At 46.5% G+C, this 16,043-nt stretch overlaps 13 protein-coding genes across 13 annotated transcripts; 8 read left to right on the forward strand and 5 right to left on the reverse strand. All coding sequences in view use genetic code 12, as the record gives it.

Moving 5' to 3' along the window:
- Window positions 1-301: 301 nt before the first annotated feature.
- On the reverse strand, window positions 302-1,024 carry PSN45_004281 (uncharacterized protein; the record flags this gene model as incomplete). Its single annotated transcript, XM_066158257.1, has 1 exon — window positions 302-1,024. One exon carries the CDS (start codon window positions 1,022-1,024, stop codon window positions 302-304), a length of 723 nt encoding a protein of 240 aa, XP_066014354.1.
- A 178-nt stretch (window positions 1,025-1,202) lies between these two features.
- On the forward strand, window positions 1,203-1,937 carry PSN45_004282 (uncharacterized protein; the record flags this gene model as incomplete). Its single annotated transcript, XM_006687166.2, has 1 exon — window positions 1,203-1,937. The coding sequence occupies one exon, from the start codon at window positions 1,203-1,205 to the stop codon at window positions 1,935-1,937; it is 735 nt and encodes a 244-aa protein (XP_006687229.1).
- Window positions 1,938-2,070: 133 nt separating this feature from the next.
- On the forward strand, window positions 2,071-3,807 carry PSN45_004283 (glutamate carboxypeptidase; the record flags this gene model as incomplete). Its single annotated transcript, XM_006687165.1, has 1 exon — window positions 2,071-3,807. One exon carries the CDS (start codon window positions 2,071-2,073, stop codon window positions 3,805-3,807), a length of 1,737 nt encoding a protein of 578 aa, XP_006687228.1.
- Window positions 3,808-3,871: 64 nt separating this feature from the next.
- Window positions 3,872-4,975, forward strand: HGH1 (the record flags this gene model as incomplete). The annotated part of the gene is made up of 1 exon (XM_006687405.1): window positions 3,872-4,975. One exon carries the CDS (start codon window positions 3,872-3,874, stop codon window positions 4,973-4,975), a length of 1,104 nt encoding a protein of 367 aa, XP_006687468.1.
- A 34-nt stretch (window positions 4,976-5,009) lies between these two features.
- TFG1 (transcription factor IIF subunit tfg1) lies at window positions 5,010-6,821 on the reverse strand (the record flags this gene model as incomplete). Its single annotated transcript, XM_066158258.1, has 1 exon — window positions 5,010-6,821. One exon carries the CDS (start codon window positions 6,819-6,821, stop codon window positions 5,010-5,012), a length of 1,812 nt encoding a protein of 603 aa, XP_066014355.1.
- Window positions 6,822-7,119: 298 nt separating this feature from the next.
- PSN45_004286 (uncharacterized protein) lies at window positions 7,120-8,052 on the forward strand (the record flags this gene model as incomplete). Its single annotated transcript, XM_006687403.1, has 1 exon — window positions 7,120-8,052. One exon carries the CDS (start codon window positions 7,120-7,122, stop codon window positions 8,050-8,052), a length of 933 nt encoding a protein of 310 aa, XP_006687466.1.
- Window positions 8,053-8,086: 34 nt separating this feature from the next.
- Window positions 8,087-8,635, reverse strand: PSN45_004287 (uncharacterized protein; the record flags this gene model as incomplete). The annotated part of the gene is made up of 1 exon (XM_006687163.1): window positions 8,087-8,635. One exon carries the CDS (start codon window positions 8,633-8,635, stop codon window positions 8,087-8,089), a length of 549 nt encoding a protein of 182 aa, XP_006687226.1.
- A 105-nt stretch (window positions 8,636-8,740) lies between these two features.
- Window positions 8,741-9,943, forward strand: GPI14 (GPI mannosyltransferase 1; the record flags this gene model as incomplete). Its single annotated transcript, XM_006687401.1, has 1 exon — window positions 8,741-9,943. One exon carries the CDS (start codon window positions 8,741-8,743, stop codon window positions 9,941-9,943), a length of 1,203 nt encoding a protein of 400 aa, XP_006687464.1.
- A 105-nt stretch (window positions 9,944-10,048) lies between these two features.
- SKI6 (Exosome non-catalytic core component) lies at window positions 10,049-10,777 on the forward strand (the record flags this gene model as incomplete). Its single annotated transcript, XM_006687399.2, has 1 exon — window positions 10,049-10,777. One exon carries the CDS (start codon window positions 10,049-10,051, stop codon window positions 10,775-10,777), a length of 729 nt encoding a protein of 242 aa, XP_006687462.1.
- A 181-nt stretch (window positions 10,778-10,958) lies between these two features.
- Window positions 10,959-11,915, forward strand: ERV29 (ER-derived vesicles protein erv29; the record flags this gene model as incomplete). The annotated part of the gene is made up of 1 exon (XM_006687161.2): window positions 10,959-11,915. One exon carries the CDS (start codon window positions 10,959-10,961, stop codon window positions 11,913-11,915), a length of 957 nt encoding a protein of 318 aa, XP_006687224.2.
- A 71-nt stretch (window positions 11,916-11,986) lies between these two features.
- CYT2 (Cytochrome c1 heme lyase) lies at window positions 11,987-12,763 on the forward strand (the record flags this gene model as incomplete). Its single annotated transcript, XM_006687397.2, has 1 exon — window positions 11,987-12,763. One exon carries the CDS (start codon window positions 11,987-11,989, stop codon window positions 12,761-12,763), a length of 777 nt encoding a protein of 258 aa, XP_006687460.1.
- An 86-nt stretch (window positions 12,764-12,849) lies between these two features.
- On the reverse strand, window positions 12,850-13,122 carry TIM10 (protein transporter tim10; the record flags this gene model as incomplete). Its single annotated transcript, XM_006687160.1, has 1 exon — window positions 12,850-13,122. The coding sequence occupies one exon, from the start codon at window positions 13,120-13,122 to the stop codon at window positions 12,850-12,852; it is 273 nt and encodes a 90-aa protein (XP_006687223.1).
- A 95-nt stretch (window positions 13,123-13,217) lies between these two features.
- PSN45_004293 (uncharacterized protein) lies at window positions 13,218-16,001 on the reverse strand (the record flags this gene model as incomplete). Its single annotated transcript, XM_066158259.1, has 1 exon — window positions 13,218-16,001. The coding sequence occupies one exon, from the start codon at window positions 15,999-16,001 to the stop codon at window positions 13,218-13,220; it is 2,784 nt and encodes a 927-aa protein (XP_066014356.1).
- Window positions 16,002-16,043: the final 42 nt, after the last annotated feature.

Below are 16,043 nucleotides of genomic sequence, written 5' to 3' on the forward strand. Positions count from 1 at the left end.
TATGTATGTTTGAACCAGAAGATATGTAAACTTTGAACTAATTGTTCGATTCTTTTTCGCAGCCATCATGCGGGTCGCACAGCTGACACCTAAGAAGGCAGAACACTCGAAGTCTTTGACAGGTCCTCTACTACCGGCTCCTGTTGATAGATTTAAAATATATACGCTTCAGAGATTGTTTAAATTTTGTCTGCATACTGGCTGCAAAATGTAGGCATATGTACTATCCAACTCTATGTGTACTGTCCACTTCTATGAAAAAGGTGTTGACAATCAAAGGTCACTTCAGACACTCAAATAATTACTTTCTGACACTATCAAAGAATTTCAACTGGTCCAAAAGAGTCGCCTCCTTGGCATACTTCACCAGAGGAATCGATACATCCCCCCTCACAGCGTATCCATGCGAACACCCAGAGTATATTCCTAATTGCCATTTAAGTCCCTCTTTCTTGGTCAAGATGTCTTCAGTAGCCCTTCTCAACTCTACAGTGAAAGACTGATCTATGACTGAAGTTGAAATAAGAATTGGTTTTTCAATACCTTCAATCTCTTCCAATGTCAAGAACGAAGGATGCGCAACCGCACCCGCATCCAAAAGCCCGTCCTTGGTCAAATATGGAATCACGTACTTGGCACCAAAACAATACCCAATTCCTCCCAAAAATGTAGGATTCTGTTGCTGCCTCAATCCCTTCAAAAACCCTTCAACAATGGGTCCGGTGGTATTGGGCGTGTGACTGGGGAACCATGCATGAATATCACCACCTTCGACAAAGATATCGTTGTTCAAGATATCAGGAATCAACACCTTGAAGTTCCCTTGTTTGGCTAAGTTGTCGGCCACCAAGAGAACGTTGTTGAGCTTATACCCAAAGATATCGGTCATGATGACAAGGATCTGTTTGGATTCTTCACCGGTGACGTATGTATCAAGACCTGCCACGGTGGTGAAAGTACCGGCAGGTGTCCCTTCGTGAAGGGATACTTGTGTACAGCAGGAGTTGAAACCAACGGACGCCATTTTGACAAAAATGTGATGTTTGGGCCATGTTTGGGCAATGTTTGCTTTTATATGGTGGGGCGCGGGAGATTAACGGATTTAAAATGTTGTAGATGCAACATGGCGATCAACGGAGGTAGTACAAACTCGCAAAGGCACCGTATAAACCTCGAGTAGTACCCAACTTACTAATTTCTAAATGGCTTCCATTGGATTCACCTCCTGCTGCACGCAGGTCATTCACCACGAAGGAACTCCCGCCGGCACCTTCACCACCGTTGGAGGACTCGACACTTACACCACCGGAGATGAGCATGGGAACAGTCACGTGCTTGTGATCTTGACAGATATCTTTGGCTATAAGTTGAATAATACCCTTTTAGTGGCGGACGAACTCGCAAGACTCGGCAAGTACAGAGTGTTGATTCCTGACATCTTGAACAACGACCCGTTCGAGAAGTGGGTGCTCTATTGGTTCTTATGGCACCGTCCTGGTATCACCACCCCCATTGTAGATGGATTTTTGAGTAAAATGAAACAGGAGTTGAACCCCAAGTTTATCGGAGCGATTGGCTACTGTTTTGGAGCCAAGTTTGCCATCCCAAACTTGACGGAGACTGGGCTTGTGGATGCTGCTGCTGTTGCACATCCTTCTCTTGTGAAGGAGAGTGAGGTAGCTAGAATCACCAAACCCATTCTCATCTCCATTGGTGCTGATGACAAGTCATTCTCGGTGAAGTTGAGACACAAGACGGAAGAGATTTTGGCTAACAAACCTGACCTCCAGTGGGAAATAAAGTTGTTTCTGGGTGTTCCTCACGGATACGCAGTTCGAGGCGATATCACCATTCCCCAGGTGAAATACGCCAAAGAGAAGACGATATTGGACCAAATCAACTTCTTCAACAGCGTGAGTGGGCACAGCTTCGAGTGATAATTTTGTGTAACTAGATAGTATTTTAGGTAATGCAACAATTTTGCAGTTGCAGCCACTGAGAGCGGAATTGGCGCACTTGGCTGCACGGCACTGGTTCTTATCCCTTTTTCATATCTCCAACTACATCACCATGTATACCGACAAAACCTCCCAATTGCCATTGGCAGGCGTCCATCACTCCCCACCCTCTAGACTCTGGTGGCTGAGGTACAAAGCACTTTTGGTGTTACTTCCAGGATTTTATTTCTTGTTAACCTATCACCAAGTCCCGCTTATCTCCACCAAAGGAACCACTTCGTTTTGCCCTGAAGTCGCCAAAATCAACCCATTGGATGTTATATACAGCCAGGAGACATTACAGATGTTGCTCCACAACCAAACGTTCAAGTTGGAATCGGCCAAGCGTTTGGCTGCTGCTATCCAAGTCCCCACCGAAGTCCACGATGATATGCTCAATCCCAACACCACCGACTCATATGATGACTTGTACAAGCTTGAGCCTGCTTGGAAGAACTTTGAATTTTTCCACAGCTTTTTGGAGGAAACTTATCCGTTGGTGCACAAACACTTGAAGGTTGAAAAGGTCAATAAGTTTTCGCTTGTATTCACCTGGCAAGGGTCCGACTCCACCAAGAAACCATTGATGTTAACGGCCCACCAGGATGTGGTTCCTGTTCAAAAGGAGACAATTCCTCAATGGGATTATCCTCCTTTCGAGGGGGTCATTGCCAACGGAAGTGTTCATGGAAGAGGTGCTTCGGACTGCAAAAACCTTCTCACGGGCTTGATGGACACAATAGAATTGTTACTCGCAGAGGGTCAATTTTCCCCAGAAAGAACGGTAATTTTGGCATTCGGATACGACGAGGAGTCCGAAGGAACTGGGGCAGTTGCTATCAGCGAGTTTCTTCTTGAACGGTACGGAAAAGATTCGATGTACCAAATTATTGACGAGGGAGGTTCAGGGTTCACTGAACAGAATGGGGTCAACTTCATTCTCCCTGCTACCGCAGAAAAGGGCCATTTAGATAACATCATCGAGCTCTACACACCTGGAGGTCACTCGTCTGTCCCCCCTCCACACACCCTGATTGGTATTATTTCGGAGTTGGTGAGTTTGGTGGAAAAAACTCCCTTTGACAGTATCATCACTCCACGGAACCCGGTTTTGGGAATGTTGCAATGTGTTGCCGAGCACTCTGATATCGACAAACTGATGAAATCTACCATCTTGAAAGCGCATGTTGACAAGAAGGCCAACAAAAATCTCTTGAAGTATCTTTCAAAGGAAATAAGAACCAAGTATTTGGTCACCACCTCTCAGGCAACAGATATCATTAGTGGGGGTGCCAAAGCCAACGCTTTACCAGAGCACGCACAGGTGTTGATAAACAGCAGAGTTGCGGTTGAAGAGTCGATTAAGTCGACCTCCGATAAGATTTTGGGAAATGTATTGAGTATTGCCCACCGATTTGACTTGGGGGTTTACTTCGAGGGAGAACAATTACTTGCACCCACAGAAAATGGGTACTTCAACTATACTTTGTTCAGTCCTTTGGAGCCTGCCCCAGTTACTCCAATGTACTCTGACGTTTGGAATACATTTGGGGGTCTGTTACGGTTTTTGTACGAAGATTTGGTGTTTCCTCAGGACGATAAGAAGTTTGTTTTTGCACCCTATTTATCCACAGGGAACACAGACACAAAGTGCTACTGGGACTTGACTGCCAATATTTTCCGGTACATGCCCGGATTTCCTGGACCTGATCGTCATGTGCACTCTGTCAGTGAGTTTGTGCCCATCGAATCCCACTCGTTGATTGTGGCCTTTTATTATTACTACATCCAACTTGTGGATAAGAAGTAAAGTGCGATGCTCTTCGCGGACTCTGAAAATTTTAGTAAGCTTTTTATACACACTTCTATCCAACATGCCTACGCAGCTAGAAGAGCTTGTAGAGTTCTTACACTCACCACAGCCCGCAGTAGTGCTGATAGCGCTTGACAACTTGGTGGGTTACTCGCAAGGTTCTCATCAGTCGGTTTTTGCGTACAATAACTACGAATCGGTCACTGACCTTAAGAAACTTGCACAGGAAAGCGGAAAGGTCACTGTGAGCCAGTCGGTGACTATATTGGCTAACTTATGTACCGACACAAAGGTCAGAGACTTGATAGTGGAAGACGCCGACTTTTTGAAGTTTTTGGTTGGGTCGATTATCAGACTTACTAATATGAGTACTGACTTGATGTGCATCTTGTTAACCAACTTGGCTAAGAACGACCATATCACCAAGGTGTTCGACTTTGACCTCGAGCATACCCCAGAGCAAGCGAAGGTGTTCAAGTCTACCAAGGCCATGGACTGTTTAATGGACTGTTTTGTCAAAGGTTTCGATAGAACATTGAATAGATATGCCAGCTTCGACTATTTGGCCTATTTCTTTGCTGATATCTCCAGATTCACCAGGGGAAGAGAGTATTTCATCACCGAGCAAAGTTATGATGAGGTGGTGCCAATCTCAAAGTTGTTGGTGTTCACCGAAAAGTACGACTCCAAAATAAGAAGAGAAGGTGTCGCATCCACCATCAAGAACTCTTTATTCGATGCTTCTAAACATGCAGAGTTGGTCAACAACGCTAAGATCAACCTCTTGCCATATATATTGTTGCCTATTGCTGGGCCAGAAGAAATTGATGAAGATGACATGTTTGACTTGCCCGAAGAATTGCAACTACTTCCAAGCGATAAGAAAAGAGAACCATTAAAGGGCTTAATTTGCATCCATCTTGAGTCCTTGTTGTTGTTATGTACCACCAGAGAAATGAGAGAGTACTTGAGAGGCAAGGCTACCTATGCACTTGTTCGTGAAGTCCACAAAGTGCACATGGAAGATGACAACATTGTCGATTTATGCGATAGACTTGTACAGATGTTAATGAGAGACGAAGCCAACGAAGATGAGCAGAAGGTGGAGGAGGTTGACATGGAAGAGGACGACAGTGATGACGATGCTATAGTAGAGGTATTGTAGATTAGTATTTTTGTAAAAATTTAAATATAGATGTCTACTCTTTTAAGACCAACATTCCCTTTTCCAACTTTAAGTTCATTTTAACTATCATGATGATTCTCTGTTTGTTGTCCTCATTGGCATTGATTCTGCCTCTCAATTTTATCAACAACTCTTTGGGGGGAAGTGGGTTTCCCTTTACAATATCCAATACTTCTTGGATTGTCACTAAAGATCCAGTGGGGCCAGCATCGTTCAAGTCTACGGCTGGCACCGATGGGGTTGGCGATAAGCTCTTTTCTCGGGGTTCATTTGGTTTTTGTCTCTTTTGGGGCGATTCTGACACCAACTTAATGGGTCTTTTACGGCCCTCAGGTAGCCATTCGCCCCGAGGAAACGCTTCTAAAAACTTGGGTGGAGCCTTGATAACCACAAACCCATCCCCAACATTGTACGCAAAGAACAGCCGTGCTTTAGGATGTCCTGGTTGTGAAAAGAGATTGTTCTCATCAGGTTCTTGTTTAACTTCAATTCCGTCGTCACTTTCATCATCGCTTTCCAAGTCGGATTTCGACAAGTATGGATTCAATTGATCATCGTCGTCACTATCATAGACACCACCTTCGGTCTTGTTCAATACCTTCCGCAATTTCTTTCCTTCCTTATCAATCTTTCTAGACTTTTCGGTTTCAAATAACTCGTCGAGATCATCATCGGGTTCGGCATCAGAACCAGCATCAAAGTGCGATGCCTTTAACATCTCCTTCTTCATCTTTTGTTCAGCCATCTTGTTTTCTTCTTCATCAGCGTCCATGATTGGAGCCTCTTCGTCATCGGCAAATTCTTCGTCGAAATCAATGTCATCATGATCAGAATCTCTATCGTTGAACTGTGAGGCTCCACTGACAGTTCTTAATTTGTTTCCAGCTCCATTACTATTGGAACCTCTAATGTGCACTTGGTTTGCGGACGCATTGCCATTGTTTCTGAACCGGTAGTCCTTTTCTTCCTTCTCAGACATGTGTTTCATCAACCATCTGGGAACAGCAGATTTCTTTTCCATCTTGGCTTCCGCTTCTTCCAAGGTCAAGGTTGCATACTTATTTCGAGGATTAAACCTATACACCTTTTCGGCAGGAATCATCTTGAAACCATCCTTGTCAAACACAAATAATACATGAGAAGCTTCGGAGGCTCCAGCTTCGTAGTTTCCCACGTATACATTTTGACCATCATAATCTTCCATCACCCATGGATAGTACTCTTCATATCTCAATTTACGCTTTTCGTCCGCCATCAAGTTGATCTGCCGGGTCTTCCGTTTGAAGATGTTCCTTCTGAAGTTCCGTGCTCCCCCTTCTGGCGCCACTTGCGATAAGTCCATTTGATTTTTATTCGAGGGTGTGCCGGAGGAGGAAGAATTGGTATCTTCATCCAATCCACCATCACCACCATCTTCTTCATCGTCATCGGAACCGTCTACCGGGATTCCGTCCAACCGCTGTTGCTTCCGTTTGGCCTTCTCAACAGCTCTCTGTTGTTCTCTTCTCTTTTTCTGATCTATTTCTTGACGTGATAGATGGAACTGGATGTTTCTGGGATCTTTCCGATGTAATCTCACAGGCTTGGTGAAATCTTTAAGTATATCGACATTGTTCTTGTTGGTGAACCTGACAATATGATGCCTTTTGTCTTTGATGTCTTCTTCACTGTAACACTTCAAAGGAATATCTTGCCATCCCTGGTCAGGATTCTTGCCGTTGGGTGATGAGGAAGACGACAGCAGACCTAAAGAGACCGGCACGGACGCAGACGCTGGCAGCTCTTGTTTGACGGTCACCTGATCCCTTGGTTGTGGCGTGCTCATCTATGGGTTTGTTGATGGGAAGAAGAACAAGGTTATGTTAGTAAGGTGAGAGTTTTGCCAGGAGCGCGAAAACTAGAGGCAGAAGCCATAGAGAGGTGTGAGAAGCCCAAAGCATGTCCTTCGGGGGACATGTTCGCTACAATAGGTAGTTTCCATCATAGAAGCATGTATGAACCACTCTGACCAATTTTCAGATTTCAATTTGGACAACATATGGTGTTTGTGATTTTGGCCAGTTTCCCCCACCGCTACCGGCGTATTCGCGATACAATTTTTCATTTTCCTCGATTCAAGAAGCATGTCAGTAGCAGTGACAGACGGAGAGGACAAGTACCTCGAAGAGGTGGCGGCCGCTAAGATACACCAACAAACACCCCCACCCAAGTACTTGGGGTTTGTGGCGGGAACATTCTCAGGTGTTACCAAAAACGCTGTGGGACATCCATTTGACACCATCAAAGTTCGATTGCAAACAGCTCCCAAAGGACAGTTTAAGGGCCCAATCGACTGTGCATTGCAGACTCTTAGAAAAGAAGGTATCACGGGGTTCTACAAGGGTTTTACGCCTCCGTTGGTGGGCTGGGTTCTCATGGATTCGGTGATGTTGGGATCTCTTCATATTTATAGAAGATACTGCAAAGAGTACCTCTACCCAAAGGAAGAGAAATTACCCCTAATGGGACATATCATCGCCGGACTTGGTAGCGGCTGGACCGTTTCGTTTGTGGCGGCACCAATTGAGCAGTTCAAGGCCCGGCTCCAAGTTCAGTACGATGCTAAAACCAAAATCTACAATGGACCGGTGGACGTCGTACGTAAATTATTCAAGACTAGTGGAATCAGAGGACTCTATAGTGGGTTGCTTTCGACCATGATCTTTCGAACCAACTTCATTTTCTGGTGGGGATCATACGAGCTTTTCACTCAGTATTTTGAACAGAATACCCAAATGTCGAAACCGTCAATTAACTTCTGGTCCGGAGGATTATCAGCAACGGTCTTTTGGATTTTTGCCTACCCTTCTGATGTGGTCAAACAGACCATTATGACCGATAGTCCTATCCGGTCACAGAAGAAGTTCCCTCGTTGGATAGATGCTGCTAAGTACATTTATCAGGAAAACGGCTGGAGAGGTTTCACCAGAGGGTTTGGTCCCTCGATTATTCGTTCCTTCCCGGCAAACGCAGCAGCCTTGGCGGCATTCGAGGCCGTCATGAGGTTCTTGCACTGATAATCCTAGTCCTGATAGACTTATATAGAAATATTCATATACCTTTTTCCCATGGTTTAACTCGTTGGGCCGCAGACGGAGTAGAGCTCTTTTCTGGCAAAATGGTATCGGGAATCTCCTTGATACCGGGAACGGGTGTTCCGGACATTATGAGCTCCACAAGGTGCTGGTAATTAGAAGAGTACGGTGGTTCATCGGTGGAGGTTGTGGTTGTGGTTGCGTTTGGGGAGGTTGAGTTTGTGGTTATATTTGGGAGCTGTTGTTGAACGATATTCTCTGGAATTGTCTCCGCCATCTCACTGATCCGATGGTCCTTCACAAACTTATCCCCGTTTTGCTGTTTCCACTGTAAGAAGTCGTCCAAGTTGAGAATATTACCCGTGTGTGAACAGTAGAAGAAGCTCTTGGCCTGGTCAATTAATTGTTGTTTGTCCAAGGCCGGAATGGCTGTGACGGAGGGATCCAGCTCCTGAAGATTTTGCAAGTAGTTGTCCAAGATCTCCTCTAACCCATTCTGGAACTCGGCGAACGAGTCCCAGTCATAGTTTAAGTATTCGATATATACCTGTTCTTGCGATGCCATAGTTGCAGTAGCCAATTCACGCGCCCAAAATATCGCGACTTTGAAAACCAAAAACACGAAAACGACAAATAAAAACCCATACCTATTCTTCATCCATAAACAAGTATGATTGTCAAAAGTGTGGTTTTGGCGTCAATTGTACTTCGGTTAGTGTTCTTTGCATATGGGCTCTACCAGGATGAGAACATGAATGTCAGGTACACGGATATCGACTATCTTGTGTTCTCAGATGCCGCCAACTATGTTTACAATGGACTATCTCCGTACAACAGGGAGACGTACCGATATACGCCATTATTGGCGTGGATTCTTGTGCCCAACAGTTATGGCGGCTGGTTCTACCACTTCGGTAAAGCTGTGTTCATGGTGTGTGATGTGATAACTGGAATATTAATCTTGAAGTTGTTGAGACTTAAGACCAGTTCCAGCAACAAACTGGCGGTGCTCTCGGCCATCTGGCTTTTGAACCCCATGGTGATAACCATCAGCACGCGAGGATCCAGCGAAAGCATTTTGACGGTGATGATCATGGCGTCCATATACTATTTGTACAGAAAGTCGGTGGTGAGTCTGGCCATTTGGCTAGGGTTTGCCATTCACTTCAAGATCTACCCGGTGATATACTTGCCGAGCATCATGTTGTATTTGGTGCGCTTTGGCAAGCCATTTATTGATTTGCCGGTACTTCGATGGGTGAATACTGTGAACATCAAATTTGCAGTGGTAACAGTGTTGACAGTTCTGGTGCTCAACGGCGTGATGTATCACTTCTACGGCTACGACTTCTTGTACAATTCGTACTTGTACCACTTCAGCCGTTTGGACCACAGACACAATTTCTCATTATACAACGTGTTGTTGTACTATAAGTCTAGCATGGATGGCACCGAAACTGGCCTCCTAAGAAACATTGAGAAGTTTTCATTCGTGCCCCAATTGGCATTGGCCGGAATAATACTCCCACTCAAGTTCGCTCGCCGGGACTTGGTTTCCAACTTGTTCTTGCAAACGTTTGCATTTGTCACCTTCAACAAGGTGATCACGTCTCAGTACTTCATCTGGTTTTTGATCTTTTTGCCGCAGTACCTCGCACTGTCGGCGTTGGTGAGGGCCCGTTACGTAAGGGGGATTGTGGTTCTAGTGCTCTGGGTGGCCACTCAAGCATTATGGTTGTATTTCGCCTACAAGTTGGAGTTTTTGGGTGAAAGCACGTTCGACAACGGACTCTTGTTAGCGTCGTGTGTGTTTTTTATTTCCAACTGCTGGATACTACGTGTGTTCATCGACGATACCGATACCACCTGCTAAAGTGCAAAGTTTGTGTATAGATAACGATAGAAACGACCCCAATCCAATAATTGCAGCCATTGTTCGCATCGCGATCGCGAGAAAAAACTTCTGAGTATAACCAACATGCCCAGACTAGAACTATATTCTCCCGAGGGATTGCGGGTGGACGGCCGTCGATGGAATGAGCTTCGGCGGTTCGAGTGTAAGATCAATACACATCCCAACTCGTCCGATGGCTCGTCGTACGTGGAGCAAGGAAACTCTAAAATCATATGTATGGTGCAAGGACCTATGGAACCCAAACTAAGATCACAAATGGACGTCAACAAGGCCAACATTGAGGTGAGTATTTCCATCGCACATTTCTCGACGTTCCACCGGAAGAAGCGTCTGAAGAACGAGAAGCGGATAGTCGAGTTGAAAACTGCCATAGAAAATACTTTTGAGAACAGTATCATTAGTCATTTGTACCCTCGAACGTTCATCCAAATAAACATCCAGGTGTTGGCACAGGACGGAGGGCTCCTTGCTGGCATGGCAAATGCCGCCACCTTGGCACTAATAGACGCAGGGATTGCCATGTACGACTACGTTTCGTGTGTTTCTGCTGGGCTTTACGACCAGTACCCACTTCTCGACCTAAACACCCTCGAGGAGAACGACATGAGCTACTTGACGATAGGGGTGATAGGAAAGTCGGAAAAGTTGGCATTATTGATGCTTGAAAACAAGATGCCATTGGATAAGTTGGAACCAGTGTTAGGATTAGCAATAGCAGGAGGCCACCGGGTGCGGGAGTTGATGGACGAAGAGGTACGGCTGCACGGGAAGCATAGGTCGCAGAGACAGTAGAGAATATATGATAATGGTGAATGGCGTTGATGTAGAGACGAGTGCGAGAAAAGTGGAACGAGGACCCTGGCGAGTACCGCCGTGGGCCCATGCCGACCTCAGGCAAGGTGAAATTCCGCGTGCACGACCGCGCTCGCTCCCCACCATAAACCGAAAAGAACAGATCAGAGCAAACTACCACATGTCATACAGAGGACCACAAAATCAATTCAATCGGCAGTTCAACAGTCCCCCCGTCATGGGAAACATGCCTCCTGCCATGGGTGGAATTCCCCCAACCCCATCCATTGGCGCCGTGTCGTCCAAGAAGCTGTTTGTGGATCAATTCGAAGCATTCGCCAAGCAGTGCGAGGACTTGGTGGACGACTACTGCAAACCATTTAAACCATACGTGGTTAGCATTGGCCGGTTCTTCATCGTCGCCACCTTCTACGAAGACTCGTTGCGGATCTTTACCCAGTGGAGTGAACAGGTTTATTACTTGCACAATTACAAACACATTTGGAAATGGTTGACGGTATTTTTTTTAACCTCCAACATCGTGTTAATGACCACCGCCTCCACCATGTTGATCTTGAGAAAGCGCAATGAGATTGCCACCATTGCATTGATATCGGTTGTGCTTTTGCAAGGGGTGTTTTATGGATTGATTTTCGATGGCTTATTCATCTTGAGGAACTTGTCGGTGGTTGGAGGGTTGATTCTCGCATTCTCAGACTCATTGGTTCGAGACAAACGGTCATTCAACGTGCCGGGAATACCCATGGTACAGAACCAGGACAACAAGAAGTACTATCTTCTCGCTGGCAGATTGTTGTTGGTGTTGTTGTTCATTGGGTTTGCCTTTTCGTCCTCATGGTCCTTCACCCGTACCATTGTGATCTTGATTGGGTTTGTCACCTGTGCCTCCATAATCGTCGGGTACAAAACCAAGTTTGCGGCGCTGGTGTTGACATTGATGTTGTTCATCTACAATGTGTTTGCCAATCAGTTTTGGAGATACGGCTCGCACGACTCGTCGAGAGACTTTCTTAAATACGAATTCTTTCAAACCTTGTCGATTGTTGGGGGCTTGTTGATTATTGTGAATGCCGGTGCCGGCGAGTTGTCACTCGATGAGAAGAAGAAGATTTATTAATTCTTCCTTGATCTATATAGTGTCTACGTAGTAGCTTTGGCTTTCGCACAATAAAAATCTCACTAATCACCATGAGTGAAGACCAACCCAAATGTCCCGTGGACCACACCACCCGGTCCTCGTGGTCGCTGTGGCTCTGGGCCCAGAAACCCAACCCACCAGACACCTGTCCCGTCAGTCTACCACCCGTCACCACGGACGAGCAGCCCAAATGCCCCGTTGACCATAACGCCAGAAGTGATTGGCTAAAAAAGGTATCTGTGTCAGCAACAGTTTCCACCGAAGCCGTGGAAGAACCCATGTCCTCTGCCACGAGTTCTGGCCTCAAGTCACCCACCGCCACCCACGACGTGGCCTTACCCACCGACCGAATGATCAGTTCCATTCCTCGGACCTCCAGCCAAAGCAACTGGGTGTATCCGTCTGAAAAGCAGTTCTACGAGGCGATGATGCGCAAGAACTGGAACCCCAAGGCGGAGGACATGAAGACAGTGGTGCCCATTCACAATTTGGTGAACGAACGGACATGGAACCATATAATGAACTGGGAACAGCCATTTTATGAGCAGAGTCTCCAAAAATGTGGAGGCATCAAGTTGACTAGCTTTAAGGGCAACCCGCAGAAGTTGACGCCTCGGGCCTGGTTCCGGTCCAATGTTTTAGGGCTCCCGGCACCATTTGACAGGCACGATTGGGTGGTGGATCGGTGTGGAACCGAGGTGGAGTATGTCATCGACTTCTACAGTGCCACCGACGACAACCCCAATGTGTTCTTGGACGTGCGACCCAAACTCAATACGTGGGAGGGTGTCAAGTTGCGCGTGGGACGAGCAGTGTCGGGGAGCTAGACGAACTTGTAAATATATATATTGAAGTATCATAAGTATGTACAGAACCGGAAACATAAACGGTGATTATTGGAAACCCTTGGGGCTTATTGTCTTCCCATAAACTGGCCGGATTGTCCCATCTTTTGCATGTGTTCACCCACTTGCACGTTGGTTTCAAAATACTTGGCCACGCATCTGTCCAAACAGAGGGCTTCTTGCTTGCTAATGTCGCTTTCACCATATGACTTGTTGATACACTTGGCATGGCATTGTTCCACCAACAGGTTGAACATACCGGTGACCATGTCCAATTCGGCTTCAGCCGCCTGTAATTTTTGGTCACTTGTGACCTGGGGTGCTCCACCTAATCCGAACATATCTGTAAAGAAGTAGTATTGATTGAAAATTTTTCAGGAGTGTTAATGTGCGAAAGTGCCCAAAGCGGATCGATTACCTAAAAACTATTTGCAACTTATAAAGATGGGAAGGTGATCTGGATATGGGCACCAAGAATCATCGATGGGCCAGGGAACTGGGAGTCTAAGGCCTCGAAATCAGCCTTTTTCTCCGTCACAGGTGTTACAAGCCCATGGCAAATGGTGATCGACTTGCCGTCCAACGATACTCCGGCTCCATGATGATACATGTTGGCGTTGACAAGTTCCCGAAGGTGTTGGAGCAACTCAAACGACTGCTGTGACACGTTTTTACGGATATCGTAATAGTACTTGTAGAATCCCCATGTTTGCGTCTTGGTGTTGTATACCAACAACCGACATATTTCCTGGTTGGTGGTGGTGGTCCGAACTCTGGCGAGTCGAGACACATCAAACTTGTCACTGTGATAGGGCTTGGGGTCGTAGTTCCTCAAATAGTGGTTGGTGAACCCTCCAACGAAAAAAACAAACTCACGGCCGAGTTTATTGTAGTAAAGGGCTGTATGATGAGAAGCTCTAAGCTCGGCTTCGATGAGATCTGGCTTGTCGATTTGCTTATCCTTGGTGAGGTTTTCACTGGGATCATCGTCATAAGGTTGAATGTTGTTATCGAAATGGTTGAAGCAAAATGTGTCGAGTTTCTCCCATTGACGAGACGCAAACTTGAAGAGGTACATGTCGGAAAACGTTTCATTGTTGTGGTTGCATCCTCCTTGAATCAACAACGCCTTTTTCTCGTAGAACTCTTCGGGAGTGGTGATTTTGACCAATTTGCTGGGATGTCGACTATTTGACGTCTGCATTGACGTGGAGCTGCTGGCCTCATCGTCGAAAATCGAGCCTGGTGACCATGGTCTGACGATGGTGTTCCACTGGCAGTTTTCTTCCTCCTCAAGGTTGTGTTCTATCAACGTAGATGCACAATATCCACTGGCATTGGGGGTGTTGGATGGGTCTTCGAGCTTCACCTTGTAGATTATGGCTTCAGGATCCATGTTGGTGGACACAAAGTCACCGTCACACACCAAGTCGATTCGTAGAAAGTCATTGGTGGCTTCGAACGCCTTTGAGGTGCCGTTATCAACGAGAATAAACCCTCCAAATATGAAGATGCTGGTTAAGGATGCTCCTGGCTTCACAAAAGTATTACCAAAAAGGTCATTGGGACTCAGGGGGTGTTTTTCCAGTTTCAGCTCGTCAACTTCCAGTGGAGACTTGGGTTCAAGGCCGTCATCCATTGAGATTTCATCGGCCGTGAAGGTCATTGGTTTTGAATTTTCAGCTCTGAACAACGAAATGGGTTTGGGAGACATCATGGGCAGCTGAGGGCTGGGCGAAACCGGCCTACTCTTCATGGATCCTGAGTTGGACCGGTGCAGCTTCATGTGGTTGGAATACGTGGAAGCCATCGACATGGGCGGGTTTGTCTCATGGTTCTGCGGATTGGTTTGTCCATTTGAGGACAAAACGTTCATTCTGTCAAAAGCTTTTGCCAACGTGTTGGTGCCCTTTCTCGACTCCTTAGAGCTATGGCTCTTGCTCTTCTTGAGGAGGAAGGAGGTGGTGTTGGAAATCGAATCTGTAGACGAATTGGTGATGGTTTTGGACGGATTGGGAGGACTGGACGTCGAGGTTGCGTTGGAGTCGTTGGTCTGTGATTTGTTGATCTTATTGGTGGTACTTTTGGGTTTCCACGTGGGACTGCCGGTTGCAGACCTATTGGAATTATCATTAACAGGAATATACGGGCTGAGGTGCGTTGAATCCACAAAGTTCAGAGGCGTGGGGGGTCGGAAACTGGAGATGGTGTCTTCCATCACCACCTTGTTGTAGATGTTCCCGGCTATGGCGGTCCCCAACCGGCCAATCTGGAAGTCAGTATCGGTGACGTTGTCTTTGTCTGAGAATTTTTTCAAAGCGATCTTGGTGAATGTCAACGTCTTAATGTCCAAGACATATCCGTCTTCGTTCAAGACGATTTCCTTTTCTACGATCCATCGGTCAAGATCCTGCCGGTGCTCGACCGACTTGATGACTAATTGAAAGCCTCCAAACACAAACACATGTCGTGGTGAGATCTTTGTGTACGAGACACTATTCAACCCAGACGGCAAGTTCGATACCAACTGGTTCAAGAGCGTGACTATGCCACCGTGCGGGTTGAATCGTATGAACAGCTTGTTCTGCTCCAAGTACGGACTCAGTAGAATGGTTCTGTCTATGTGTGGAGGAAGGTCCACCGGCAAATGCACCGAGACTTTGGCAGGGTCGACGTTATCAGGCAACCCAAGGTCGCTAAACGCACACTTCTTGTTGCACTGAAGGCCTCCAAAAACATACACCACCTCGTCAATGGAGATGTGATTGTGGTACACATACGAAGTCATATGATTGAAGTTGGACGAGTTGGAGTCTTTGGCAGGAGCTGTAAGCGAGATCCGTGGAATCGTGTAGTAGCCGGAAAACGTGTGTGTGGAGTCCTGTGTTGAGTACAATAAGTCCATGGTCCCACTATCAGAGACATCGCTTGAAACAGCTTCGTGGTAGGGCTCGCAGTTGGTGGAAGAATGGTCTAAAGGCTCCAAAACCGACACTGGCTTGAAGAAGGAGCCCGGCGATGCACCCATGTTGATGCGGTCGACCATTCGCTTGCTGTGGTAGTACTTAAACATACTGATGGGGGGTTTCTGACCATGTATCCAGTGGGGGGAGGAGTTTGCGAGGATGAACTTGGAGTCAGTGAAAGTCACATCCGTGGGGGCCCCAGGTGATTCTGGGGGGTCAGCGCCATCATAGTCGATGGTAGAGAGAATGGACATGGCTGGCACGAGTCTGTGGGAGGAATTGTGCAATTGAAGGGA

The sequence above is a fragment of the Yamadazyma tenuis genome, chromosome 6, assembly GCF_029203305.1.
Source record: "Yamadazyma tenuis chromosome 6, complete sequence".
Taxonomy (NCBI): Eukaryota; Fungi; Ascomycota; class Pichiomycetes; order Serinales; family Debaryomycetaceae; genus Yamadazyma; species Yamadazyma tenuis.